The sequence below is a fragment of the Sebastes fasciatus genome, chromosome 7 (assembly GCF_043250625.1).
Source record: "Sebastes fasciatus isolate fSebFas1 chromosome 7, fSebFas1.pri, whole genome shotgun sequence".
NCBI lineage: Eukaryota > Metazoa > Chordata > Actinopteri > Perciformes > Sebastidae > Sebastes > Sebastes fasciatus.
In genome coordinates, this window is record NC_133801.1 from 31097158 (window position 1) to 31122123 (window position 24966).

A 24966-nucleotide genomic window follows, 5' to 3' on the forward strand; every position below is an offset into this window, starting at 1 on the left:
TGGTACCAACCATGTCATACTAGCTTATCGCAAAGAGCTAAATAATGCCCCACACTTACGCTACATTTTGGAAAGGAAAAACCGTCATGGACATTTTCAAAGGTGTCCCTTGGCCTCTGACCTCAAAATATATGAATGAAAATGGGTTCTATGGTTACCCACGAGTCTCCCCTTTACGGACATGCCCACTTTATGATAATCACATGCAGTTTGGGGCAAGTCATAGTCAAGTCAGCACACTGACACACTGACAGCTGTTGTTGCCTGTTGGGCTGCAGCTTGCCATGTTATGATTTGAGCATATTTTTTTATGCTAAATGCAGTACCTGTGAGGGTTTCTGGACAATATCTGTCATTGTTTTGTGTTGTTAATTAATTTCCAATAATAAATATAGATATGTATTTGCTTAAAGCAGCATATTTGCCCACTCCCATGTTGATAAGAGTACTAAATACTTGACAAATCTCCCTTTAAGGTACATTTTAAAGAGAAAAAAAACGGATTAATTTGCAATTAATCGTGATTAACTATGGACAATCATGCGATTAATCGTGATTAAATATTTTAATCAATTGACAGCCCTATAGTTTCAGTATGGATCCCTGTTCTTCAGTTGGAGATTTGGTTCTCATTGGCATCAACAATGTCATTTTTAACTGCAGCTCATCACTGAAATGGTTTTGACGGGGTGGCTATCTCTAGTCTCCCCTCCAGCCCTTCCTATGGGTAAATGCATCGCTTCCTGTCCCTCCATTACAACCAGGTCTCAGTGAACCCCATTTCATTTTAAGTCACCAAGCAATCAGTGTCTTATTCGTTGCAAGCATGTCCACGCGAGGACCGGCTCTTATCTGCTGAGGAGTCTGCAGCTTGCACACGATTGCCATAAAAGACACAGCCTCTCCTTATTGAACGCCTCCTTCATCACAGAAATGTCAATAGCTCTTTGAAGCAAAATCTTTATTCTTGAGATTGCATTATTAGCTGAAGATGACACTTCTTTTTTTTCTTCTATTCAACTTTCCTCTAAGTTATTCATTTTATATAACCGCGATGGTGTGAACGTCAAAGAGAGAGCGGTTTAATAAAACACGGTCGGTGTGATTATGCCATTAGCTTGGAGATAAAGCTCATATTAGACAAGAGCTAGCCGACTAATGGGGTTTAATAAGTGTAAACAGTGTCAGGCTCATCCTCTAAATCAAACAGGCTTGCCGTTAGACAGAACGGCTCAGAGGAGACTCTTCCCCCTGACTTCCTGCATGATGAGTGGACCATGCAGTGATGAACCACAGCGTCTTACGCTCTGCTGCTTTGTTTTCCTCGCAGTGTGCAACATTGGCTCGCGCACACACAATCCTCACACACCTCCGTCCTCGCTACAGAAAATTTCTCTGAAACAGATTGCTCTTATCTGGACGTGATTGTGTGCGCCGCTGTCCATGTCCTGAAATGTCCTGTGCTTGTTTCCAGCGGTACTTATGTCTTAGTTGCAGTTTATTTCTTAGCTGTAAGGGCAAGCAAGAGCAGCAACCCATGAAGGCAATATGGGTTTTAAAGAACAATACCAGTTTGTTTACAAGCTTTATCTCCTTAAAAGATAAGATTGAAATTATTCTGCATTTTCCTATTGTCAACCAATCACATGGAAAGAACAAAAGCAAACAAAACCTAAAGTAAAGCCAAAACTACACAATATGAGCCTGATAAAGCCCGACCGGACAGACGTTGGGAATGAAAATGAGGATGTGATTTGTGCTATGTATCTTCATACAACAGTTTGTGTGATATCTTAAGACAAATTATTCCTAATTTTTGCTAAACAATCATGGATGCACACCAAAAGCAGAAGGGCTTGTTTCGTTAGACCATGAGCCAGCTGAACACAGCATTTCATTAAAATCTGGTTATTGAGATTTAAAAAGCAGACATGACTGAACCATAACTGTCCTTTCAGTTATAAATAAACAGCCGGCAAAGTAGCTTTGAAACTAAACACCAGCCCTTGTGTGTCTGAACTATGGCGTACTGTTGGTGCTGGATTTCACAGAATAAAAATGGAGCAAAAAATGAGAAGTTATTCCTCATTTTCCATGCATTTTACTTCGCATGTCCAGCAACATGTGACGCACGTGTCAATTTCCGCTCCAGCCTTTTAAAAATAGTCTTCAGTCTTCACAGGAAACAACTTGGTTAGGTTTAGGAAAACTATGTATGATATATTACCTAATATATGATATGATATATTGTAACGGGAGTGGTGTAACTTAAGTACAGAAGTTACATGACAAATAAATCAACGTTTGACTTCTGGTTTCACACGGGACATGAACGCTGGTCTCCTGGGCGAAAGTCTAGTGGGGTTTTTTTGAGGCACCCATCCACCCCGACCTCATCTCTATGCGGCGTTTGTAACTTGTTATACTTCCTGGTTCAAAATTACGTGGATTACATACAAATTGATTTTGTGGGATATATATGAATTGCTTTTCAAAGGTATAGCTACGTATGGTGTGTTATAACAGCCTTTTAATGAGCGTCGGGTGCAACAAATGCTCATTTTATCATGTGTAGTGTGTCATAGTGGAAGACAACTGACGCAACATTTGGGATGCCTCATGTCGTCTCAACGAAAAGACAAGCATTTACAGCTTCTACAATGCGTTCTGTGACGTCGGCCTACAGGCAAAGCACAAATGGAATTTATTTCATTTCAGCAAACCTGTGACCATTTTAACATCACCTTCTGATCAGCGTCATTATACCAAATTAATCACACCCGTGAGTGCGACATCACAGTCACCCTGCACACAGTAATGTATGAGCTGTGTGCTGTACTGACTGGAAAGTAAAAAAAAAAAAAAAAAAGAGCCTGCTTTCACTGACAATGGACAATGAATTATTCCAGGTTCACCGTCGTTCATAAAAGTTGTTGTTGCTGCTGCTGTCAGGTGCAATAGTGAAGTCGTTACCATTGATCTACTGTAGGTATGCAAGGCGGCCAGATTCATGGTAATGAAGGAGCAGTCAGTGCAACAGTGACAACAATAAAGATGTGTGGCACATCAGACCTTTCAAACACAGGCACTCAAACACAGGCAGTGCTTCTAGGATCCATTTATTGTTGGTTTTTGGTCTTCTCGTTGGATTTATTGACACTTGCAACTTTCACTTACAAAGTTCACTTTTATCAACATTACACAATATTGCTGTGAAGTCAAGCGGCGCGGATGTTTTCAAATCGCATTACCACGCAGTGATAATGTAACATTAACAAAAATAACGGCAGACGTTGATGTTCACTGAGACGGATTGAACAACTCAAACAAGTTTTAGCAGTCAAGAGTCTGCTAATGGATTACAGACATAAATAGAAAACTGCTTGGCTGCGTAGAGTGGTAGAACAAATATATTATAGCTTTAATGCAGAGTATAATTATGTGATTTGTAGTAAATGGGCTACAAGATGCCAAAACCTTGGAATGGTCATTTTTAAAGTGGCAGTAGGCGGAATGTTTTTGGAATTAATGGGCAAAAAATCCATAATAACCTTTCAGCATATTGTAAATCAAGTGTTCTGAGAGAAAACTAGACTTGTGCACCAGGGCGTTCCTATTGGCTGTTCATTCAACGGAGGCAGCTGTCAATTACTCACAAACTCCGATCAAATGGTCAAACTAGGCAGCGCTGATCAAATATGAATTAATATTCTGTTACTGTAATGCCTATTTCTCGCTTCAAATGTTTTCAGAGTCATCTTGTAGTGTACTGTTTAGCTGTAAAATGAGAAAGTTTGCTCTGGCTGGTGGCTTGGTATTTCCTCAACTGATCTCAACAAGGCGGCTGGGTCACAAACTTTCTCAGAGATGGCAAGGCTCCAGCTTGGCTCTGATCTGTTGTTTTCCTCCGGTCTGTGAAATCTTGCAGATATGCCATTAGAAGCACCGGAGGACACAGAGGCACATGATTTTTTTTTTCCAGATTACCTGTCTCATGCACTACTGTCAGGATATAGTGACCGTTTTATAAAATAACTTTTTTTAATCATATTTGCTCGAATCTGGCCTACTGCTGCTTTAAGTCAGAGACTGGAAGGTCAATGCTGATGAGCCAGTTGTTGACCATGCCTGTCCCAGTTACAGGACCGTCTCTCTAAAACACCCTCAGGCCATTCGTTGCATAAAAGTTGCTTTACTGTCTACTGTGTAGCTGTGGTACAGTTAATAAACATCACTGCATCTCTGGTTTGTGTGCCGTTTCTTTCAGAAACCACCGATGGTTTTGCTCCTTCACAATTTATCAGACAACGATGGAGATTGGAGCATCCTTCCTCTGTTGCCTTAGTAAGTATCCCCTGAACTCTCACGATTGATTGATTATGTCATTAACCAAAGATTTACAGGTTCAAAACGCAGACGAAATGTCAGAAAACATAGTGTCCTTCTTCAGTTGAGATTTTGGAGGTTACATTTTGGTTTTGAGGACATTTCGCTCGCCACATTTTAAGGCCACAGATTTCTGAGAAGCAATTACCCACACAATAACTGTGATTGATTGCATAACATTATAATAAATGTGTCTATTACTGCAACGCTAAGCCTATCGCCGCAGTTCTCCAGTGGTCTGAACAGCATGATAATGACATTAGTTACAGTCGTCTGCATGCTTGGGCCTTCTCGAAAATCCAATATGTGTTCAATAATTGTTTCGGGGAGATGTGGAATAACATCTGAATTTGTTTTCTTCCCTCATCATAAAGATTTAGGACATAGATCACCAGAAGCAAACCCCCAATCATTACAGAGCCGCCCTCCCTGAAAGAAGTCTGTGTGCTTTTGATGTTTTTTTGTCTTTCTGGCCTCTAGGGAAAACTCTGTGGCTGCCTTGATCTGACTGGGTCAGGAGCCTCAGTTAGATAGTTCCTCAGACTGGACTGAAATAACAAAAACAGCTTTGTGTAGAGTTGTCAGTGCATGGCGATGTTCCATTTATTCTTGTTTTATTATTTAACTCTAGTTTTGATGATGCTTTATATTTTTTTCAGCTTATCCCACTCCTTCGGGAAAAACTCATCCTGGATTGTATTTCTTGAAGAGGAAACAAATGTGAAGATGACTAAGCTGGTTCAAGTTCTTGCAAAATTTGACAAGAATAAAGTAAGTATACTATATTCCCTCTGAACCTCCATCTCTCTCTCTGTCGGTCTTTGTTGCTCCGTCTCTCTCTGTGCCAAATTCATCAGCGAGACCAAAGCTTCCTGTTTCGAGCTCCAGCTTAGTTGATCATCGCCTCAATTAAGAGATACGGTATCAGTTTGGCTGCAGCTCCGCGGCAGCAGCTGCACTGAGCTCCGCCAGCTCACATTGTAACCTGTCAGACATGTCACTCCGGTCTCAGCTGTAGTCCTAATCTAAACTCTGTCTCTCCACATGTGAAATTATTTTTCTTGTATTGGGGTCGGTTTTGGGAAGGTCGAATATAAATTATGGATAAACGCCGCAGTCAGGAAATCATACGTCGGTGTTGTAATGAAACGATTTTTTTCTTAATCAAGCTTCGCATAATAGCGTTCTCCATCAATAATTTGTTAGTTTATGAATTTTTAAAATAATCCAAATAACTGGCGCATTTTTATAATTTATGGAGAGGTTTTTTGTTGTTGCTATTTGCACTTGTTGACAAGCCTTCACAACACACATTTGAGCTGGCTTTCAAGTGAAACAGGGACACAAATGATGTTAATTACACTTTGATGTAAAGCCTACAGGAAAAAAACAACAACAGATTTTATTAGCAAATGCTGAAGTTTGCTTCGGTCTGTCAGTGAAAATCTGCATAACAATGAATGGCAACCTTTTCTATTGTCATCTTGGCCTATTTAGACCCTGCATGGTATTTCATTTCCAAGTCAGAGATGGAGTTAGAGTTCAGGGGGGGGCTGGGGTCATGTGCTATGGCGAGTGCTTTGTGTGTGATGGCCGTGTAAATGAAGTTCTCGGAGTTTGGGAGGAGGGATGCATGTGGCATGTGGAATAGTAGAGAGGGATGGGTTCGATGATGCTACTGTACAGAAGGAGGAGGAGGAGGAGCAGAAGGCGGGGGTGTGACTGAGAGCGCCCTGAGTTTCCGGATGGCAGAGAGCCTCTGTTGGCAGCGTTTGTGTGTGTCAGTAGTGTGATGATCAAAGCTGAGTTCATTGTCAAGGAACAAGGGAATTCATTACTGCATGACTATCCATGACCTTATCCTGAGGAGGAGGAGACAATGGATACAACGCTTTATGAATTGATTCATTACAACACGCCCTAAAGCAAAGCCTTTTCTCTCGGGTATTACGGGGCAGTGTGGTCAGCCTCGTATTCTGATGAGCAAGACAACACCACCTCTCAGTATAACACAATACAGTTTAACAGCACCACAAACTACAGCTTCCACAATGAAGTTGAATAAACACCTGAAGTTGAAGTTACAGACTGCAGCTGGTTAGTTTAGCTTAGCACAAAGACTGGAAATGGGGGGAAATAGGGGGAAACGGCAAGCATGGCTCAGTCCAAAGCATAAATCTGCCTACCACTACCTCTAAAGCTCACTGACGACAAAAACGAAAGGCAAATACGACAGTTTGCCGTTTCACAAGGGGGTTATGTGCTGGACTATTTCTCCAGCACATAACCCCCTTGTGAAACAGCATGGGGATGTCTATGGGGATTGACTCGCTTTTGGAGCCAGTCTCATGTGGCCATTTGAAGAACTGCAGTTTTTGGCACTTCCGCTCTGGCTTCATTCTCAGCACCGGAGGTTGACGCTTGGCTCTGAGCAGTTGCCAGGCAACCTGCAGAGATTGCAGGAAGTTATTGTCCTTGGACAAAAAATAGCCCCGCAAATCACCTCCTGTAAAACAGTGAATAGTTGTTTTTACACTTAGTTTTTACACTTAGAATAGAACAATGTGTTAATTGGTGAGCTGTAGAGGTGTTGGTGCTAAACTAAGCTAACCAGCTGCTGGCTACAGCCTTATATTTACCGTACAGACATGAGACTGGTATCCGTCCTGTCATCTAGCTCTCGGATAAGCATATTTACCAAAATAATGAACTATTCCTTTAAGATTCATGTTCTGTTGGTGGATTTCCTCTGAATATGAGATTATTTTTACTCCAGATACGTGAAGAATTATGATAAGAGACTTTGTTCTATCAGAAAATCTCATTATTTTTCACAGCCAGTGCCAAACTTAGACACTAGAAGAATCACAAAGACTTTCTGGCAAGTGCAGTGTGAAAACTCCCAAAGTGTAGCATGTGTTAAAGTAAAGAGAAGTAGCCCACACTTAAGCTGACATCCTGTCACGTACTTGTCATTTATCAGGAGTGGTTTCTCGGTAAGCCCCTCCATGACGAGGAGTCGACCATCATCCATCACTACGCGTTTGCAGAGAATCCCTCCATCTTCAAATATCCAGACTTTGCTGCCGCTTGGGCCGTAAGCACCCCCCTTGTTGTTCGGTGAGTATGTGCAGCGAATCTGTTTGTGTCTGTGAAATTGAGTCATTCGGTTTATATCCCTGCGGTGATACTTTTTTGAGAGGTTACATTTTGTATTTATTGCATATTTCAACAACAAAAAAATGTGTGATTTGTTATTTTAGGCTTGCAAACAAAGTGAAAGATGAACCACTTAAATCTGACTTCACCATTGACCTGAAACATGAGGTGAGATAACAAGTCACACGGTTACCTTCAGACCATGTTGTGTTTGGAAAGTGATGATGAGGCTTGCTGGTTTTCAGACATATTTTTAAACAAATTTCTCGTTTCTCATGCTCAAGCCAGCGCCGACCTACCATAATTTATTTGCACAAAAAGAGCGAGGCATGAAATCCATCTAACCTTGAAGTGAAATCTCATTACTTTGGAGAATTGTCATGGTGCAGCATTGAGGTTCTTATTTTTTATCACTGAAATTCAGTCAGCGAGGCATCGAGGGATTTCGTCGAGTAAACACGGCGTCAGACTTATCAGGCTCAGTCTGGAAAAGGTGGCTCAGTTAGAGATGGCATGAGTTCAGTCCCAGAGATTCAATTATAACACTTCCTTATATGTTAGAAACATGATGCAATGGAGTCTTTTTTGTCACTAACGCACACATGCAACCTCATGCAAGTTAGATACATATCACTCACATGCAAAAGTAGACAAATATTGCATGAATTCTCAATGTCAATCCAGTTCACTGTCAGTAGATTCGCTCCAGGCTATAAGTCAGGAAAACATCAAAGTTTCCTTCTTCTTTGAGACAGTTGCCAATATTCAGACGGCATTGATTGTACTGTCCTCATTACGTATTCTTTTACTGTAACGTCTGGATTTTCCCCCTGTAGGATAGTTCAACTAAACCCTAGATTTTATTTTGCTCTACAGTAATACTCACCAGCTCTCAATTCCTCCCTCTCCTTCATCCCTTTAAATCTTTTGCTAGTCATCTTAAATATAAATTTTGCTGTGAGAGCTAAATTGTTGCATTTACTGTAAAAGAAGACGGGAAACATTCCACATCTCTTCTGTTAAGTTTATAATAAAACTTTAATGTCTTTAAGATCGCATCTTGTCTTTAGCTCGTGAACTTGAAAAGATCGATCTGTGTTCTGACAGGTTGCCTTGTATATCTGGGACAACGGGAACGGTCCTCATCTCACTGCCGTTCCCGAGCTGTGCACCGAGCCCGAGGACTCTCTTCAGACCCACCACTGTGCCACCACTCTGAGCACCGAGCCCCCTCTGTGTGTGAGTACTGAATGTGATCTGTGTGCAGATCAATTAGATTGTCCTCAATTTCCCAGGAGACGGTCAGGGGAACAAAATTAAACAACACGAAACAGAGGGCGCTCCACTGTGAGAGATGATGTACGGTATCCGGGCATGTTCACGGCCGCAATTGAAGCAGCACCAATATTTCACGGTGCAGAGCGGCCTTGAACGTTATTGCCTTTATACACCATTCAGTAGAACATTGTGCATTAACCTAAAAAGACAGGAGTCTGGGTTTGTTTGCTTGCTAAATTTGATTTAGTCATCCGCCAAGAAAGAAATACTCCTCCGTTGTTAAGCAACATCCCTCAGCATCCTCTCATTATCTAGAGTTACGTCTGTCATTTTTTTTAAATCCCATCTTTGATATTCATCTAAATTACTGACTTGGTTTCAACTTACACTAAAAATTTTTTGGCTAATCTTCTTCTGTTAGATTTATCCTTTTATCATATCTGGACCAAGGAAATCAAAATTCACATGCAAATTCATGTTGTCCACAGCTGGTGACTAACCAGCTCTCCATTTCTCCTTCTCGTTTATCCACTTTATCTCTGTTTTTAGGCTGGCAAAGTTAACGCGATAATAACACGTTTACGCAAATTCCTATAATAATACGGCACTAATTTCTCTCACGCATTAACGCAACTTGCAATTTTTAGGTTGTAGCGGGCTCAGTTTTAAAGCTAGAGTGAAGATACTGGCATCATATGAAACTAGAAAACCTAAGGAATCCACTGGTACCAACAATGTCATGGCAAGCTTGTTGCAAAAGAGGCTAAATACACTCAATTTTGGTGAGGAAAAACTGGCATGGCCTTTTCTAAGGGGTCCCTTCACCTCTGACCTCAAGATATGTGAAAGAAAATGGGTTCTCTGGGTACCCACGAGTCTCCCCTTTACAGAGCAAGCCATAGTCAAGTCAGCACACTGACACACTGACAGCTGTTGTTGCCTGTTGGGCTGCAGTTTTCCATGTTATGATTTGAGCATATTTTCTTATGCTAAATGCAGTACCTGTGAGGGTTTCTGGACAATATGTGTCATTGTTTTGTGTTGTTAATTGATTTACAATAATAAATATATACATACATTTGCATAAAGCAGCATTTGTCCACTCCCTTTTTGATGAGTATTAAATACTTGACAAATCTCCCTTTAAGATACATTTTGAACAGATAAAAAATGTGCGATTAATTTACGATTATTTGCAATTAACTATGGACAATCATGCGCTTAATCACGATTAAATATTTAAATCGATTGATAGCACTTGTAGAAATCGAAACAATTTTAGTGTACTTTAATCAAAAGTTCTGGTGCACTTGTGTTTATTGTTAGTAAAAAAAAACTGTTACAGTATATTGTTTTTCTGACCATGTTGGTGTGTTGAATTCTAAGCATGCTTTGCCCCATGATACCCAATATATTGTTAGTGTTATGTTTGCTCGAGCTGAAAGAACATTTGGTTTGTGAGCCGATCAGAAGGGTCAGCCATCCTTTAGCGGCAAGTTGTGGACCCCACATGCACCCTAAAACGATCAATAATGTTGAGAAGAACAGCACAGATGTGTGCGTGACTGTAGCTTTGTTGAGGGTTTGTGAGGTGAGTTGAATTCGGGATGCCAGAACTGCAGCAGAAAGTGTCCCAAATCTGATTTTGTTTCCTCCCTCCCCTCTCAGTTTTGCCAGAAAAAAATCCAATCTGATCTTTTCATTTGTGATTCAAATCACATACTGCATGTGCATACAGTATGTAGTCTACCGTCTTCGTTGCAGTCTGAATCGTCAGATTTATATTAATGCGTTTCTTACCCCCCGATGGAAATCAGTGTCCCAATAAAACTGCATTCATTTGACCAGCAGGGTAAAGACTGGAGCAGCCAGTGGAGAAACATGAAGGTCACAGGTTTAATAAGTATTCAGGGAGAAGTTTCCATTCAGACAAAACAAGAGGGGACGTATCGTAATCGGCCAGTGTTCGAAACACTTGCAAGACAAATTGCCGAGTGGGGGCCACAGCAGCGCTCGGCTGCAGTGTCAACAAAGTGTCAAGAGCCTCGAGGGGCAGATTCGAGGAGGCGAAGGACGACAATCAACAAAGTGGCCGCGGCAGCATAACATGTCCTTTTTATTGTAGTCTATAAACTTATTGTGCTGTTTCGGGACAGGGGCTTGTTCACATTTTCTATCAGACATGAGTCATTTTATAAAAATGAGTGAGACAGGCAAAAAATAGAAATGAGGTCTGATGAGGAAACTGAAAGTGAGCAGTAAAGCCCATAATAAGAATGTATTTTTGAGTTTTTATGGCTCCCCCCGGCCATACGGAGCTTTACTTTGAGTAAAAGCTAATTGTTTAGCTGTCTGACTGCAACTTTACAGTTTTGGTTCGCTCTCACTGCTCTCATAGTGACAACAGCAGACACTTTAGTGACCAGCTGGTAAACATGGTGGAGCATTTTGCAGCTATAGAGCCTGATATTTCCTTCACGAGTCGGTAGAGACAAAAAACAGAACTAAAAGAGAGTAAAATTGGACTCCAAATGAAAGCTATAATGTTGCTCTGTAACTGCTGCGTGCGTAAGTAAGCAACTGTTTCCCAAGAGTAAATAGATAATCATTAACTGCAGCCCTAATATGTACATTATTGTTTAAATTTCCAGCTTTTGCTATTAGGGCTGTCTATCGATTAAAATATTTTTTATCTGTTCAAAATGCCACAAAGTATCAAGTTGTTCCATGCAGAGCCATCTCAAATCTCAGCGCTCTCGTTAACTTAGTTTCCAACATAACGGAGCAAGAGCCAGATATTTCCCTCAAGAGTTGGTGGAGCCCAAAACGGAGCTAAAAGGAGAGAGAATATTGGACTTACATTTGATAAGGTCACCAGAAACACAACTCCAATTGAATGCTAATGTTGCTCTGTGTCTCACTAGTTGTGTAACGGGCAGCTGTTTGCTAACATGGTTGCCATAACAACTTTGTAAGGGACCTTAAAGGGAGATTTGTCAAGTATTTAATACTCTAATCAACATGGGAGTGGACAAATGTGCTGCTTTATGCAAATGTATGTATACATGTATTATTGGAAATCAATTAACAACACAAAACAATGACAAATATTGTCCAGAAACCCTCACAGGTACTGCAATTAGCATAAAAAATATGCTCAAATCATAACAAGGCAAACTGCAGCCCAACAGGCAACAACAGCTGTCAGTGTGTCAGTGTGCTGACTTGACTATGACTTGCCCAAAACTGCATGTGATTATCATAAAGTGGGCATGTCTGTAAAGGGGAGACTCGTGGGTACCCGTAGAACCCATTTTCATTCACATATCTCGAGGTCAGAGGTCAAGGGACACCTTAGAAAATGGCCATGATAGTTTTTCCTCACTGAAATTTTGTTTGGAGCGTTATTTATCCTTCTTTGCGACAAGCCAGCTGGTAGCAATGGATTCTTTTGGTTTTCTACTTTCATATGATACCAGACAGTGTGGCTCAGAGGGTAGATCAGGTCGTCTACCAATCGGAACGTCGGTGGTTCGATCCCCGGCTGCTCCGGTCATAAGTCGATGTGTCCTTGAGCAAGACACTTAACCCCAAATTGCTCCCGAAGGCTGTGCCATCGGTGTGTGAATGAGTGAATGAGTATTTAGATTAGATTCTGACGGGCAAAGTTGGCTCTGATAGCCTCTGCCATCAGTGTATGAATGTGTGTGTGAATGCTGACATGTAGTGTAAAGTGCTTTGAGTGATCGGAAGACTAGAAAAGTGCTGTATAAATGCAAGTCCATTTATTTACCAGATACCATAGAGTATCTTCACTCTATCTTTAAAACTGAGCCCTTTAAAACCTCCAAAAGATGGATTGTGTAATGCATTAAAGAAATTAGTTGAATTGAATAAGACACAGGCAACAACAGCTGACTATGACTTGCCCAAAACTGCATGGGATTAGCATAAAGTGGGTATTTTTGGTTGGTACTAATGGATTTCTTAGGTTTTTCTAGTTTCATATGATACCAGTTTCTTCAGTCTAGCTTTAAAACTGAGCCCGCTACAACCATAAACATCACAAGTTGCATTAATGCGTTAAAGAAATTAGTGGCGTTAAAACTAATTTGCGGTAACACGTTATTATCGCGTTAACTTTGACAGCCCCAGTCGCTATGCTCGAGCTTTATCAGGGCACAAGAGACTGTTACTGTACATCACATCCTGTCTACAAATGTTCTTGGAAAAGTGATGGTTTGTGCAGCAGCCGATGACATCTGTAATGTAGCGTACATTTTTAATGCATTATTCTGTCTGTTGTTGATTTAGTGAATCTCTCTGTGTGACTGTTTGAGCTGGTGGGAAAAAAAAACATCCCAGCCTCTTCCACTCTGGACTGTATGTAGTAACAAAGAGCTCAGAGATGCACACAGAGATTTTCAGTTTTATACTCTTTTTCATTTAATTCACCATCTTTCCCAGTCTCACTTGTTGCTGATCTTTCTATTTCCACGGCTTTTACATTTCGTACACCTAATTCAGCATCACACAAGTCTTGTTTTTTTCACATTTGCTGCAGCGTTATCGGCTTCTGTGTGTCTTTTAGTTTCAGAGCGAGAGCCAAAGACAATCAGAGGGCCAAATGACCTCAGACCATTTACAGAAATATCCCATTCTAATTTCACTTTGAAGATAACAACTCCCACAGATCACTTAGACGTTTAATATTGCCTGAAAAACTCAATTTCAACCATTCGGCTCGGCTTCATACGCAGTAAAATAGATTCCGTCTGTTAATCATACGTGATTCATGTTCATGTGAGCATTTCTTTGATTTTTGTCTCCTATTTTCACCAAAGGGGGAGCCGGTAAATAAAGATGATATATTTGTTGCCGTGAAAACGTGTAGGAAGTTTCACAGTGAAAGAGGTAAGTCACACACCCACTCTCACAGAATCTGCCTTTAAATGACACACGCTTTTGTCCTTTTGTTTACTCGTAATGAATTAGTTTCACCTTTTGACATGTGTGGCGGAATAAGAGCGTTCCCTCATTATCATAATACAGTCTTTCGCTAAATTATTCCACCGTTATGTCTGAGAGGATTTGATAGTATTGAAGCTAAAAAGAAAAAATACATTGACGTACTTAACTACGTTGATGCTGGAAAAAGCGCGATCATCCGACAATCATGCAGATGTTAAGAAATCACTTACTGATGTTAAGCCGTTTATTTGCCAGCTCTGCTTGACGTTAAGTGAATCTGCTTCTCTTTTAACCTGATAAAAATGTAGCTGGTTCAGTCAGTAGATCAAATTGCAGATTAATTTCAGAGGGATCAGACAAATTGAACACTACCATTCAAAGAGTGTCGCTCAAAAGTAATTGCACTAATTACTTTAATTACCATTTCCTCTGGCAAGCTGCCATTATCAGTTTGAAATGTAGACAAGATGAAATGAGTATTTGATTTATATATCGAAGGTTAGCGTAGATCAATAAGCAATAGACTTATTTGATTTACGATGTCACTAAATGTTCTATATTCTTTATCTGTAGTGATTATATACAGTAATACAAAAACAAGATATGGATAGGAAAATGCACAGTCATCAATTTAGAAATTAGCATTCATATAAAATAGGCTGAACAATCTGATGTGGTTGCAGAGTTTTCCTTTTTTCTTTTTACGGTAGCCAGCTATTTGTTGGTACTTTCATACTGCAACTATGGTAGAACTACCTTGAACTACCATCAAAAACAAATAAGAACCACATGTATCCATTATTACCTGTGGCTCTCTGTAGATTTTGCACATTTGAAATAATGAAGAGAAAATTGTGAAAAAATGTTTCCTTGTCTTTGGTTTGGTTTGGTTTGGTTTGGTTTGGTTTGGTTTGGTTTGGTTTGTTGGGTTTTATTCTGTCGAAAATCTGCACACTTTTCCAAATATTCACAAAACAAACAAAGAAAAACACAATCAATTTAATTCCTTCATGGGAAAATATGAAATAAAACAAACTATATAGCCTAACTCAAATAATGTGTTGTGTGTAAAGATGAAGAGTGCTGTGCCTCTGCTACATTACAGTCTTTAGTGAAGGTTGTGACATGCATGTTTAATAGTATAGTAATAGTGTTGTGTAGGGTGGTATAGTACGGTCTTACCTGTTACTCTTACATATGGTACATTTTTACTCGGGCTGTCAATCGAAAATTAAAATATTTAATCGCAATTAATTGCATGATTGTCCATACTTAATCATGATTAATCGCAAATTAATCGTACATTTTTTATGTGTTCAATTAACAACACAAAACAATGACAGATATTGTCCAGAAAGCCTCACAGGCATAAAAAAATATGCTCAAATCATAACATGGCAAACTCAAGTCCAACAGCTGTCAGTGTGCTGACTTGACTATGCCTTGCCCCAAACTGCATGTGATTTGTCAAGTATTTAATACAACATGGGAGTGGACAAATATGCTGCTTTATGCAAATGTATGTATATATTTATTATTGGAAATCAATTTACAACAAAAAGCAATAACTATATAACAAAATATTGTCCAGAAACCCTCACAGGTACTGAATTTAGCATAAAACATATGCTCAAATCGTGCAACAACAGCTGTCAGTGTGTCAGTGTGCTGACTTGACTATGACTTGCCCCAAACTGCATGTGATTATCATAAAGTGGGCATGTCTGTAAAGGGGAGACTCGTGGGTACCTATAGAACCCATTTTCATTCACATATCTTGAGGTCAGAGGTCAAGGGACCCCTTTGAAAATGGCCATGCTATTTTTTCCTCTCCAAAATTTAGCATAAGTTTGAAGCGTTATTTATCCTTCTTTACGACAAGCCAGCATGACATGGTTGGTACTAATGGATTCCTTCGGTTTTCTACTTTCATATGATACCAGATACAATAGAGTATATTCACTCTATCTTTAAAACTGAGCCCTCTAAAACCTCCAAAAGATCAGTTGCGTTAATGCTTTAAGAAATTAGTGGCGTTAAAACAAATTTGCGTTATTATCGCGTTAACTTTGACAGCCCCTAATTTTTACTAAAATAGTAAGTAGAGTCACTCATCTCTTCCCTTTCCTTTTCCTTTAATAAGACATTTTTAAAACACTGTAATACATCTCAGTAGCTCATGTCATTCTTTAACCATTAGTCTGATATCAAGTGTAACTTTTTCACAAAAGTTCCTGTGTAGGTTGTATTTTGTTCTAAGATGTGTAGGTTGCTTGTCTGTTAGTATCTGTTGCAGTGTCTGACCCCTATCGATTGTCTACTACAGCATGGCAGGCAATCAACATCTGACCTGCACGATGCACTTTAGTTTAGTTGTGGTGATATAGAATAGCAGTGTGATATTTGCAGCTTAATTACTGTTCTTCACGAGTTCAGTTGTCAGCGTCTGAGAGCCTTAAAAGGCAGCGAAGGCCAGACAACTCAACTTTTTTTGTGTGTTTTTTTGGTCCATTCTCTCTCAGTGTTAGATATGCCACTCTGATTCACTTTTGTTGATTTATGAGAGTTGAACACAGCCTCGAGCTGCTGCTGCTGCACATCTCTGGGTATTGTGTGTTTCTCAGCCTGCGTACTCTCTCGCCTCAGCAGCCCAGAAACTCATCACAAAACCTCCAGATCTCATCAGTCAGGTCCCAATCAAATCTACAGGAAAACTTCCCAAAAAAACTGAAACTGAAGTGAGCGCTATTGTTTTGTTTGGTATAGCCATCAATAAAACTAATGGAGCATTAAGTGGCAAGTACTCAAAATATATTTAAACTGAAATTCCTCAAATGACAAAAAGGTTTGTACACTCCACACTGTATCTGATATTCTATCTTAGTTATCTTGAACATTCAACAAGGTGGGAGGATTAAAGAAGCATAACATTTAATCTTATTTTCCTCTTTTATTTCCAATCCATTTTCCCCTCTTGTGTCTGATGATTTATTTCTTTAGAAACCTCTCCAATCGTCTTTAATAGAATATTTTACCAAAAAACAGACAGAAACATCGGATAAACTGTGTTGCAATGAATATGAAATAATCATTATCTCAGGTAAGTCTAAGTGCACAGAGCCAGAGGTCTTATTGTTGTGAACACTATTGATTTTTCTCCTCTTTTCTATAGTTCCAGTGATAAAGAAGACCTGGGAAAAGGATGCCTTCTTCCTGGAGTACTACAGTGACCACGCTGATCCTTTAATACCAACCATTAATTTAGGAATTCCAAATACTGAGAGAGGTAAGTGCTCCTTTTATACGCTATATAACTCCTTCAGTCGCAACAACAGATACAGGCCACAAGGTGCAGGGTCGGCTGCGTATCCAGAGCTACATGAAAAATGAAATGTCAAACTAAAGTGGACATTTTAGTTGAGCTTTTAGTCAATTATGTTTTAGTTCATGGAGTTAAGATCTTTTAAAATCTACCGCATGCTTTTCTTTTATATTGTTTCTCAGACTAATACTGAGGTGATAAATGGGTCTGTGCCTTCTGTTTGCTCCTGCCTGAATGTGAGGAGCTTCTCTCTGACTGAGAGCTATAAACTGCACATTTAGTCACCAGACGCTTGGCCAACATCCCCTGCTGATTTCCACAGACTGCAGGGGAACCGTCAGTATTTAGTGAAATGTTTTGCTCCACTTATTTGTTTGTTTAAGAGCTGGTGATAATCATTAGTTTACTTCATCACTTGTATATTTTTAGCCACGACACACTTCAACCTTTTGAACTTTGCCAGACTGACTGTCGTGTCCATCTTTATAAACGCTGCTATAGCGGGGCCAAGCGTTGTTTAAAGGAATAGTTTTGTCATTTTTTAAACACGTTTCTGGGCTTGTTTGGTGACAGTGAGATGGACTAGCTGTTTCCCCGTTTCCAGTCTCTACTGTATATAAGTTAGAGTAATCAGCTCCTGGATGTATTTTTATATTCAAGGGACACATGAGAGTGGTAGTTATCTTCTCAGCCAATGAAAGTCTTTCCCAAAATGGTCCTGAAACTATTCCTTCAAATCCATCGAAGCTCATTTTAAGTGCTAGACAAGATCCCACATGTTATCATTAGGGCTGTCAACGTTAACGCAATAATAATTAGTTTTCACGCCACTTCAAGAGTGAAGATACTGATGTCACATGAAACTAGAAAACCTAAGGAATCCATTGGTATCATGTCATACTAGCTTGTCGCGAAGGAGGTTAAATAACGCTCCAAACTTATGCAAAATTTTGGCGAGGGAAAACTGGCATGGCCATTTTCAAAGGGGTCCCTTGACCTCTGACCTCAAGATATGTGAATGAAAATGGGTTCTATGGGTACCCACGAGTCTCCCCTTTACAGACATGCCCACTTTATGATAATCACATGCAGTTTGGGGCAAGTCATAGTCAAGTCAGCACACTGGCACACTGACAGCTGTTGATACCTTTTGGGCATGATTTGAGCATATTATCATGCTAAATGCAGTACCTGTGAGGGTTTCTGGACAAAATGTGTCATTGTTTTGTGTTATCAGTTGATTTCCAATAATAAATATATAAATACATTTGCATAAAGCAGCATATTTGCCCACTCCCGTGTTGATAAGAGTATTAAATACTTGACAAATCTCCCTTTTAGGTTAATTTTGAACAGATACAAAATGTGCAATTCATTTGTGATTAATATTTTAATCGATTGACAGCCCTGATAATAATATATATACTTTGGTAAATGAGGTTGCGCTTCAAAAATGACATTCACAGTGGAGTGCCAGACCCAAAGTCGTATAAGCATATAAATGTGATAGGGTAGGACATCCCACATTTCAAAATCAAAGGGGACAAAATACTAAACATTTCACTTGTTTAATTGGCTCACATCACAATAGACATACATGAGCGTTTTGGAAAAAGAAGAAAACGCTCTGAAGAAGGCTCCGTGCCAAAACGCTTGAAATTCACGCACAAGGTCTTCAATATTTTGATTTCATGTAATGGTGCAGACGTAATGGTCCTATAGTAATGGTCTTATGTACAGATGATACAGAACATGTATCGTACAGTATGGAAAACGTTTCTACTCAATTTACTCAATGGTAAGTTTAAACCAAGGAGAAAATCAAGAGGTCAGAGGTTAACGCCCACTGCTCCTCTGCATTAAGAGGCTGCACCTGGTCACAATTAGCCCAAGTAGGTGCACCAGGTATGGCTGACAGGGAGATCCTGGTACAGAGGAGGAAAACACATTCCCCAGCTGGTCTGAGATGCTGGATGCTAGAGATGCATAATGTATGATAATCAGAAACGAGTAGGAGAACATGTACACGGAGCGTCGGACTGCTCAAAGCGATCCACAGTAAAGACAGCGGTAGCTCTCTGCTTCTGCACCCTCCAGGTTGCCTCAGCCAGAGGCCATTTGGGCGTAGATTATTTTACAGTCTGATGGCTGTTGGCTCAAAAGACCTCTCATGTTGCACCTTAATGGGATGATGCATCGGCTGCAGCCACTTTCAGCCCGCTGTAGGAGGGGGTTGGGGGAGGGTTGTTGTTGGAAAGAGTCTGGTTTAGCCTCCAGCCTCCCTTCAGTCACTGTCTCCAGGCAGCGCAGCCCTTTAACAAGGACCTCTTTGCATTGATGCAGCGAAGGATATAAACTACTTGCTGGAACACGCCGACCAGTCTGCTGCCGAGCTGAGCCTCGTCGAGAATAAAAGTCAACCTTTCTGTGTAAAGCTACTCTGTTATCTGTCCGGTTTGTTGTTGATATGCAACCCCCGTACTTGAGGGCCGCCTCATCTCCACCTCCTCGTTGTGGATAGTGACACGTCTCAGCGGCTTCTTGCTCTCTAACAAATCCACTACCAGCTCCTTTGCCTTCCTGACTCTCAACTACACAGTTCTTGCACCAGTTGTAAATGCTCTTAGATTTCGTGCGTACTACAGTACTGTATCCTCGCTGGAGTCATCACATTGAAGTTTTTTTTAAATCAAATGTTCATGGGAAATATCTACAAGGATAATCTGATATAAGACATTTTGATCAGATCTCTGAAGATGCATCTCACCCACTAGCCGCTCAAATCCGATTTCAGACTGATTTCAAACCTTTACGTCACACCTTGATGTCCCATTTAGAATGATGTTATCCCTGTCAGCTAAGCACATGACAGCGGCAGGAATCAGCAGTGATGGAGGATATTTGTTGGTCTGTGAAGAGCAAGACAATCTGTCTTTTGTCCAGCCCGCTGCTTGTTATTTCCCCCCCGTATCTGGTAGTGAAATGCCACCAGCAAATGCAAATGTGTGTGTAGTTTACATCTTCATAACAACCAGTATAGATGGCATGCCTAGTGTGAAGTAGGAGGTCTGATATGTGGAGAGTAAAAAGAAAGGTGACAGTACAATCCCCTAGGCCACCACAGTGCCTCTCTCCAGCTTATAATGTGTCACTAATGTGTAATTATTCTACTCATTTTAGGAACATTAAAACCTTGAGAAATGATTAAACATGTCGCTACCTGATAGTACCATACAGTGAATGACTGCGTAGGGTTAACTGTAGGTGGAAGAATGTGCATACTGTGCAGGGGTTTTAAAAGACTTGTTGAATTTGCACCTGATAGAGCCCCATGGTTTAAACTCTGGCTGCTTTTTTGTTTAGCTATTCCATTTCTCTCATTGATTGGTGTGTATTATATTGACTTTCTAGTTTCATGGTGGTGTTGTACTAGATTGCACTCAGTCCACCTGCATTTACACACATGACAGGCAAAGAATATGAGAAGCACCATTGAATTTAATCCAATAATCCTGAATTGAGTCCAGTACAACATCACTATCTGAAACCTAAAAACTGGTCATACATGCAACTGTGACAGAGAAAAGACGACAAAAAAGGACACATTATACTGTAGCCTTCACAAGGTGTATTGCAGAGCTGTTAAAGTAGATTGCATTACATTAAGGCTGCAAGTAACGATCATTTTTATTATTGATAAATCTGCTGATTATTTTCGAAACCTAATCAATTAATCATTTAATCTATGCGATGTCAGAAAAGGAACATGTTTTCATGCTTTAAAGGAGCAATATGTAGCACTGACAGCTGGCATTTTAAAATGCGTAACAGCAGTCAAAATTCAAAACACTGGAGCCGTGGCCCGTCCGCTCCTCCGGTGTGACTGATAGCAGTTAGCATTTGTTAGCATCGCAGCGTTAGCCTCTGACCAGCAGCAGTAGTTGGAATCACATCACCAGCTGTGTGTCTCAAATACTCGCTGCCCTGATAACCAAGCTGCACGAGGACCACAGAGAGATGTGCCGAAGTTTTTCAGGTTGGGTAGAATCTAACGTTAACGTCATCTCTGTTGATCCAGTTCGTTTGTTTGCTTCCACGGCTGCAGAAGGCTGTTTGCGTGCCAATTTGTTTCATATGTGCCAACGGGGTGTCGAAATGGGCAGTGGACGGGATCACACCGGCCTAAAACAAAAACAGACGTTCCGGATCGGAATGGAAATTTCAAAGGAGAACATACCGGCTGTAGCGTTGTTGTCGGAGAAGCCGGTATTTCAATTTAGCATGTTTCCATAATCTCTGATGACATATTATGGTCATTTTTAATGATTTGATACAGTTAATATAATATTGGTCCTTTAATGTTTAAAAAAAACATTATTTTTCTCATCCTGTCTGTCTGAATATACCTGCATTCACCCTCTGTCTGAAACGCTCCGTATTAGCACCTGTCCCTTTAAGCCTCCCTCCCAAGAAAGCGCAGTCTGCTCCAATTTGCTTGCGAGAAAAAAATCTGGCGCACCTTTGCTCAGGTAGTTCTCACGTTGTGGGCGGTATATTCTAATGAGCCTGCACGTGACAGAGGAAGGGGCGCCACATCTGAATGGATCAGTAATCGGAAGATCGGCGGTTCGATCCTCGGCTCCTCTAGACCGCGTGTCGAAGTATCTTTAGGGAGCCTTCGGAAGCAAAGCAAATTGGTCCGGAAGGCTGTGTCTGTGTGTCTGTGTGTCTGTGTGTGTGTGTGTGTGTGTGTGTGTGTGTGTGTGTGTGTGTGTGTGTGTGTGTGTGTGTGTGTGTGTGTGTGTGTGTGTGTGTGTGTGTGAATATTGACTTGTAGTTTAAAGTGCTTTGAGTGTAAGACTAGAAAAGCGCTGTATAAATGCAAGTCCATTTACCACTTGTTGAATCACATGTTTTCTGATCTAGACAGTCCGCAGAAAAAACTGACTGGGTTGTCTTATTTCACAGTTTGTGGGTTGGTAGTCACTCGAGATACCTAAAATGTACAGTATGTGCACTGAAAAAGTGAGCTTTTCATGATATGTCCCCTTTAAGTTTACTATGATATGATATATAGATAGGAAAAAACATCAAATCCTCCCATTTTACAAGGTGAATTTCCACTAAGCAGAGCAACATTAATATTCCAGATATTTAAATGATGTTTGTCATGATATTCTCCCTCCATGCGACAGATACTGGGGTAAAAGGCAAGAGATGATGTGTGCTCCCGTTCACAGTTTGCATACCGCCACGCTGGCAGGCAGGCTGGTTATGCCGGGGAAAAAAAAAAAATCAAGTGGAAGTTGTCTTTCTTCTCAAACCTTGCTCATTTGCATAACTCGACACGTTACCTAACCCAGGGTGCCGAGAGTTGGTGTGACTTACTTTACGAGTTTGATGTCTTACACCAGAAGAAGCCACGGCTGTGTTCTTCTCAACCGATAAATGATGTTCGCATTTAATGAAGCCAGTGTTGGATGAGTCTTTCTCATAGATCATCTTGGAAAAAGTGTCTCCATGCCTTTAATTTCGCCTTCCACTGCATGCCAGTATTTCTACTTTCGGGAGACAACAATCGAGTCTTGGAAGTTTGGCAGCAATCCACAGTCCATCATCAAGGCAGGGGGATTTTCTGTAGTTTGGTAAGCAGCCAGATACTGAGGCTACTCTCAGCTCAGTAACTATGTATATTGTCAGTCAAACAGAGCACCCATAATGCCATTTCTGTTCTGAAACACAGACAGTAGATAGTTTATTTTCAGTGGTTTGAGTCTGGGTGATTGACCCTCGATTAAACACCATGACAACAGAAAATATAGTTAATATTACACTGTATCTTTAAAAACAAATATGCAATGGAGTCAGTCACATAGGGATATAGAATAAAGCCACTGGCCGCTGCGTTAATCAGATAAGCATGCACGGAAATTATATATGCTTGAGGTCAAATGAAAAATAAGCAGTTTATCTCTCCCTCGCTGCCAAATACCCACATGATACCGAATCAGTTATCGGACTGAAATTGAGCTAAAGTCAAGACAGAAATAACATCTTTCTTTTTGACCTCGCTCTGTTCCTTTTCCAAGACCTCCAGCTTTATGCTAATGAATGCTGCTAGGAGTTCATCAACAGTCAACAGGCATCAATATGGGAGGAATCTCTTTATTTTTTCACCTTCCACTGACTTCATTGATTCCATTGACTCGCCCGTGCTTTGACTATACCACTAATGTATGCTCGTGCAATACAGTAGGCCTGTTTCCGTATGTTTTGAAGAGAGTGTTCAGAGTTTAGCTCAAAGTTAGCTCATCCATTTTTTTTAAGCAATTTTACTGTTTTTCTTTAAATAAAAGCAGAACAAAAATGTTGCTCACAAGATGTGGGAGAAGAAATCATCATGCTAATGAAGTAGCCATGAACTGTGGCTACATAGATAGATAGATAGATAGATAGATACTATAGATAGATAGATATTATAAATACGGTGGATATATAGATAGATAGATAGATAGATAGATAGATAGATAGATAGATACTATAGATACTATAGATAGAAAGATATTATAAATACGATGGATAGATAGATGGATACTATAAATATAATGAATACTGTAGATAGATACTATAGATAGATAGATAATATAAATATGATAGATAGATAGATACTATAGATAGATATGATAGATATTATAGATAGATGCAATAGATACTGTAGATACTATAGATATGATAGATACCATAGATACATACCATAGATAGATAGATACCATAGATACTATAGATAGATACCATAGACATTATAGATAGATATGATAGATAGATACTATAGATATTATAGATAGATAGATACCATAGATATGATAGATAGATACAATAGATATTATAGATAGATACTGTAGATATTATAGATAGATAGATACGATAGATACTGTAGATGCTATAGATACCATAGATACATACCATAGATATGATAGATAGATACGATAGATACAAACGATAGTTACTATAGATATTATAGATAGAAAGACAGACAGATACTATAGACATATAGATAGATACTATAGATATATAGATAGGAAAACTGACCAAAAGCCTATTTTAACCATAAGATACTGTATATTCACTTGGTTGCCCCGAGAAACAAGTGTTGACCCCTTTTTAAAACTGTGGGTAATCATGCTGCCATCTGTATTCACTAAGAAATATGAAGTGTGGTGAAAACACAAAAGCCTTACAGTATATACATTTTGAAAGTGGAAAAATAAACTCAACAGTCTGAGGTTAAAAAGTGTTGATAGTCAAGATAGAGCAAGTAAGGGTGATGCAAGAGCGTGTAAGGGGCACAGGAAAACTTTAACAAGTAAATACTCAACTATTCATGGTCAAGTGCTCACCTCTATTGGGAGAACAAAGAGCCGGTGATACTGGAGGAGACACTTCTGAGGAGCTTTGTGTAGTATTATGCTCAAGAACATGTAGAAGTGGTAGGTCTCTTTTTTTGTGCCGACGACATTTTAATGATAGATACTGCATGAGACGCGAACATGGAATCTACTGCGTCTTTCCATGCCCCTGAACGTCATTCACTAACACCCTCCAACTAGAAATAAGATTACCAGGCTTGTCTGGAGATCTGCCTCTAAAAGTGCATTTTTTGCGATTTTATTCCTGTCAGCAGTTCAAGGTGTCCTTACTTATTCTATATTCAGATACTAGGAAAAAAATACCGTGGGTGCCTTATAAATAAAACAGTAGGGCCTCAGTCTTCTTTGTGATGCTTGCCACCAGGGATTTCCGTGTCTCAGCTCTCAGCCCTGATGGTGTGCAGATATTTGGATTCTGATGAG

General features: G+C 40.0%; 1 protein-coding gene across 1 annotated transcript in view; it reads left to right on the forward strand.

The window, feature by feature from the left end:
• The window catches only part of b3glcta (beta 3-glucosyltransferase a), an 85012-nt gene that overhangs the window by 52119 nt on the left and 7927 nt on the right, over nucleotides 1–24966 (forward strand). The window contains exons 5-11 of the mRNA XM_074640304.1: nucleotides 4268–4344; nucleotides 5046–5157; nucleotides 7370–7506; nucleotides 7650–7713; nucleotides 8653–8784; nucleotides 13668–13737; nucleotides 16967–17080. Of these exons, the coding sequence (XP_074496405.1) occupies nucleotides 4268–4344; nucleotides 5046–5157; nucleotides 7370–7506; nucleotides 7650–7713; nucleotides 8653–8784; nucleotides 13668–13737; nucleotides 16967–17080 (706 nt within the window). The remainder of the gene's footprint in view (nucleotides 1–4267; nucleotides 4345–5045; nucleotides 5158–7369; nucleotides 7507–7649; nucleotides 7714–8652; nucleotides 8785–13667; nucleotides 13738–16966; nucleotides 17081–24966) is intronic.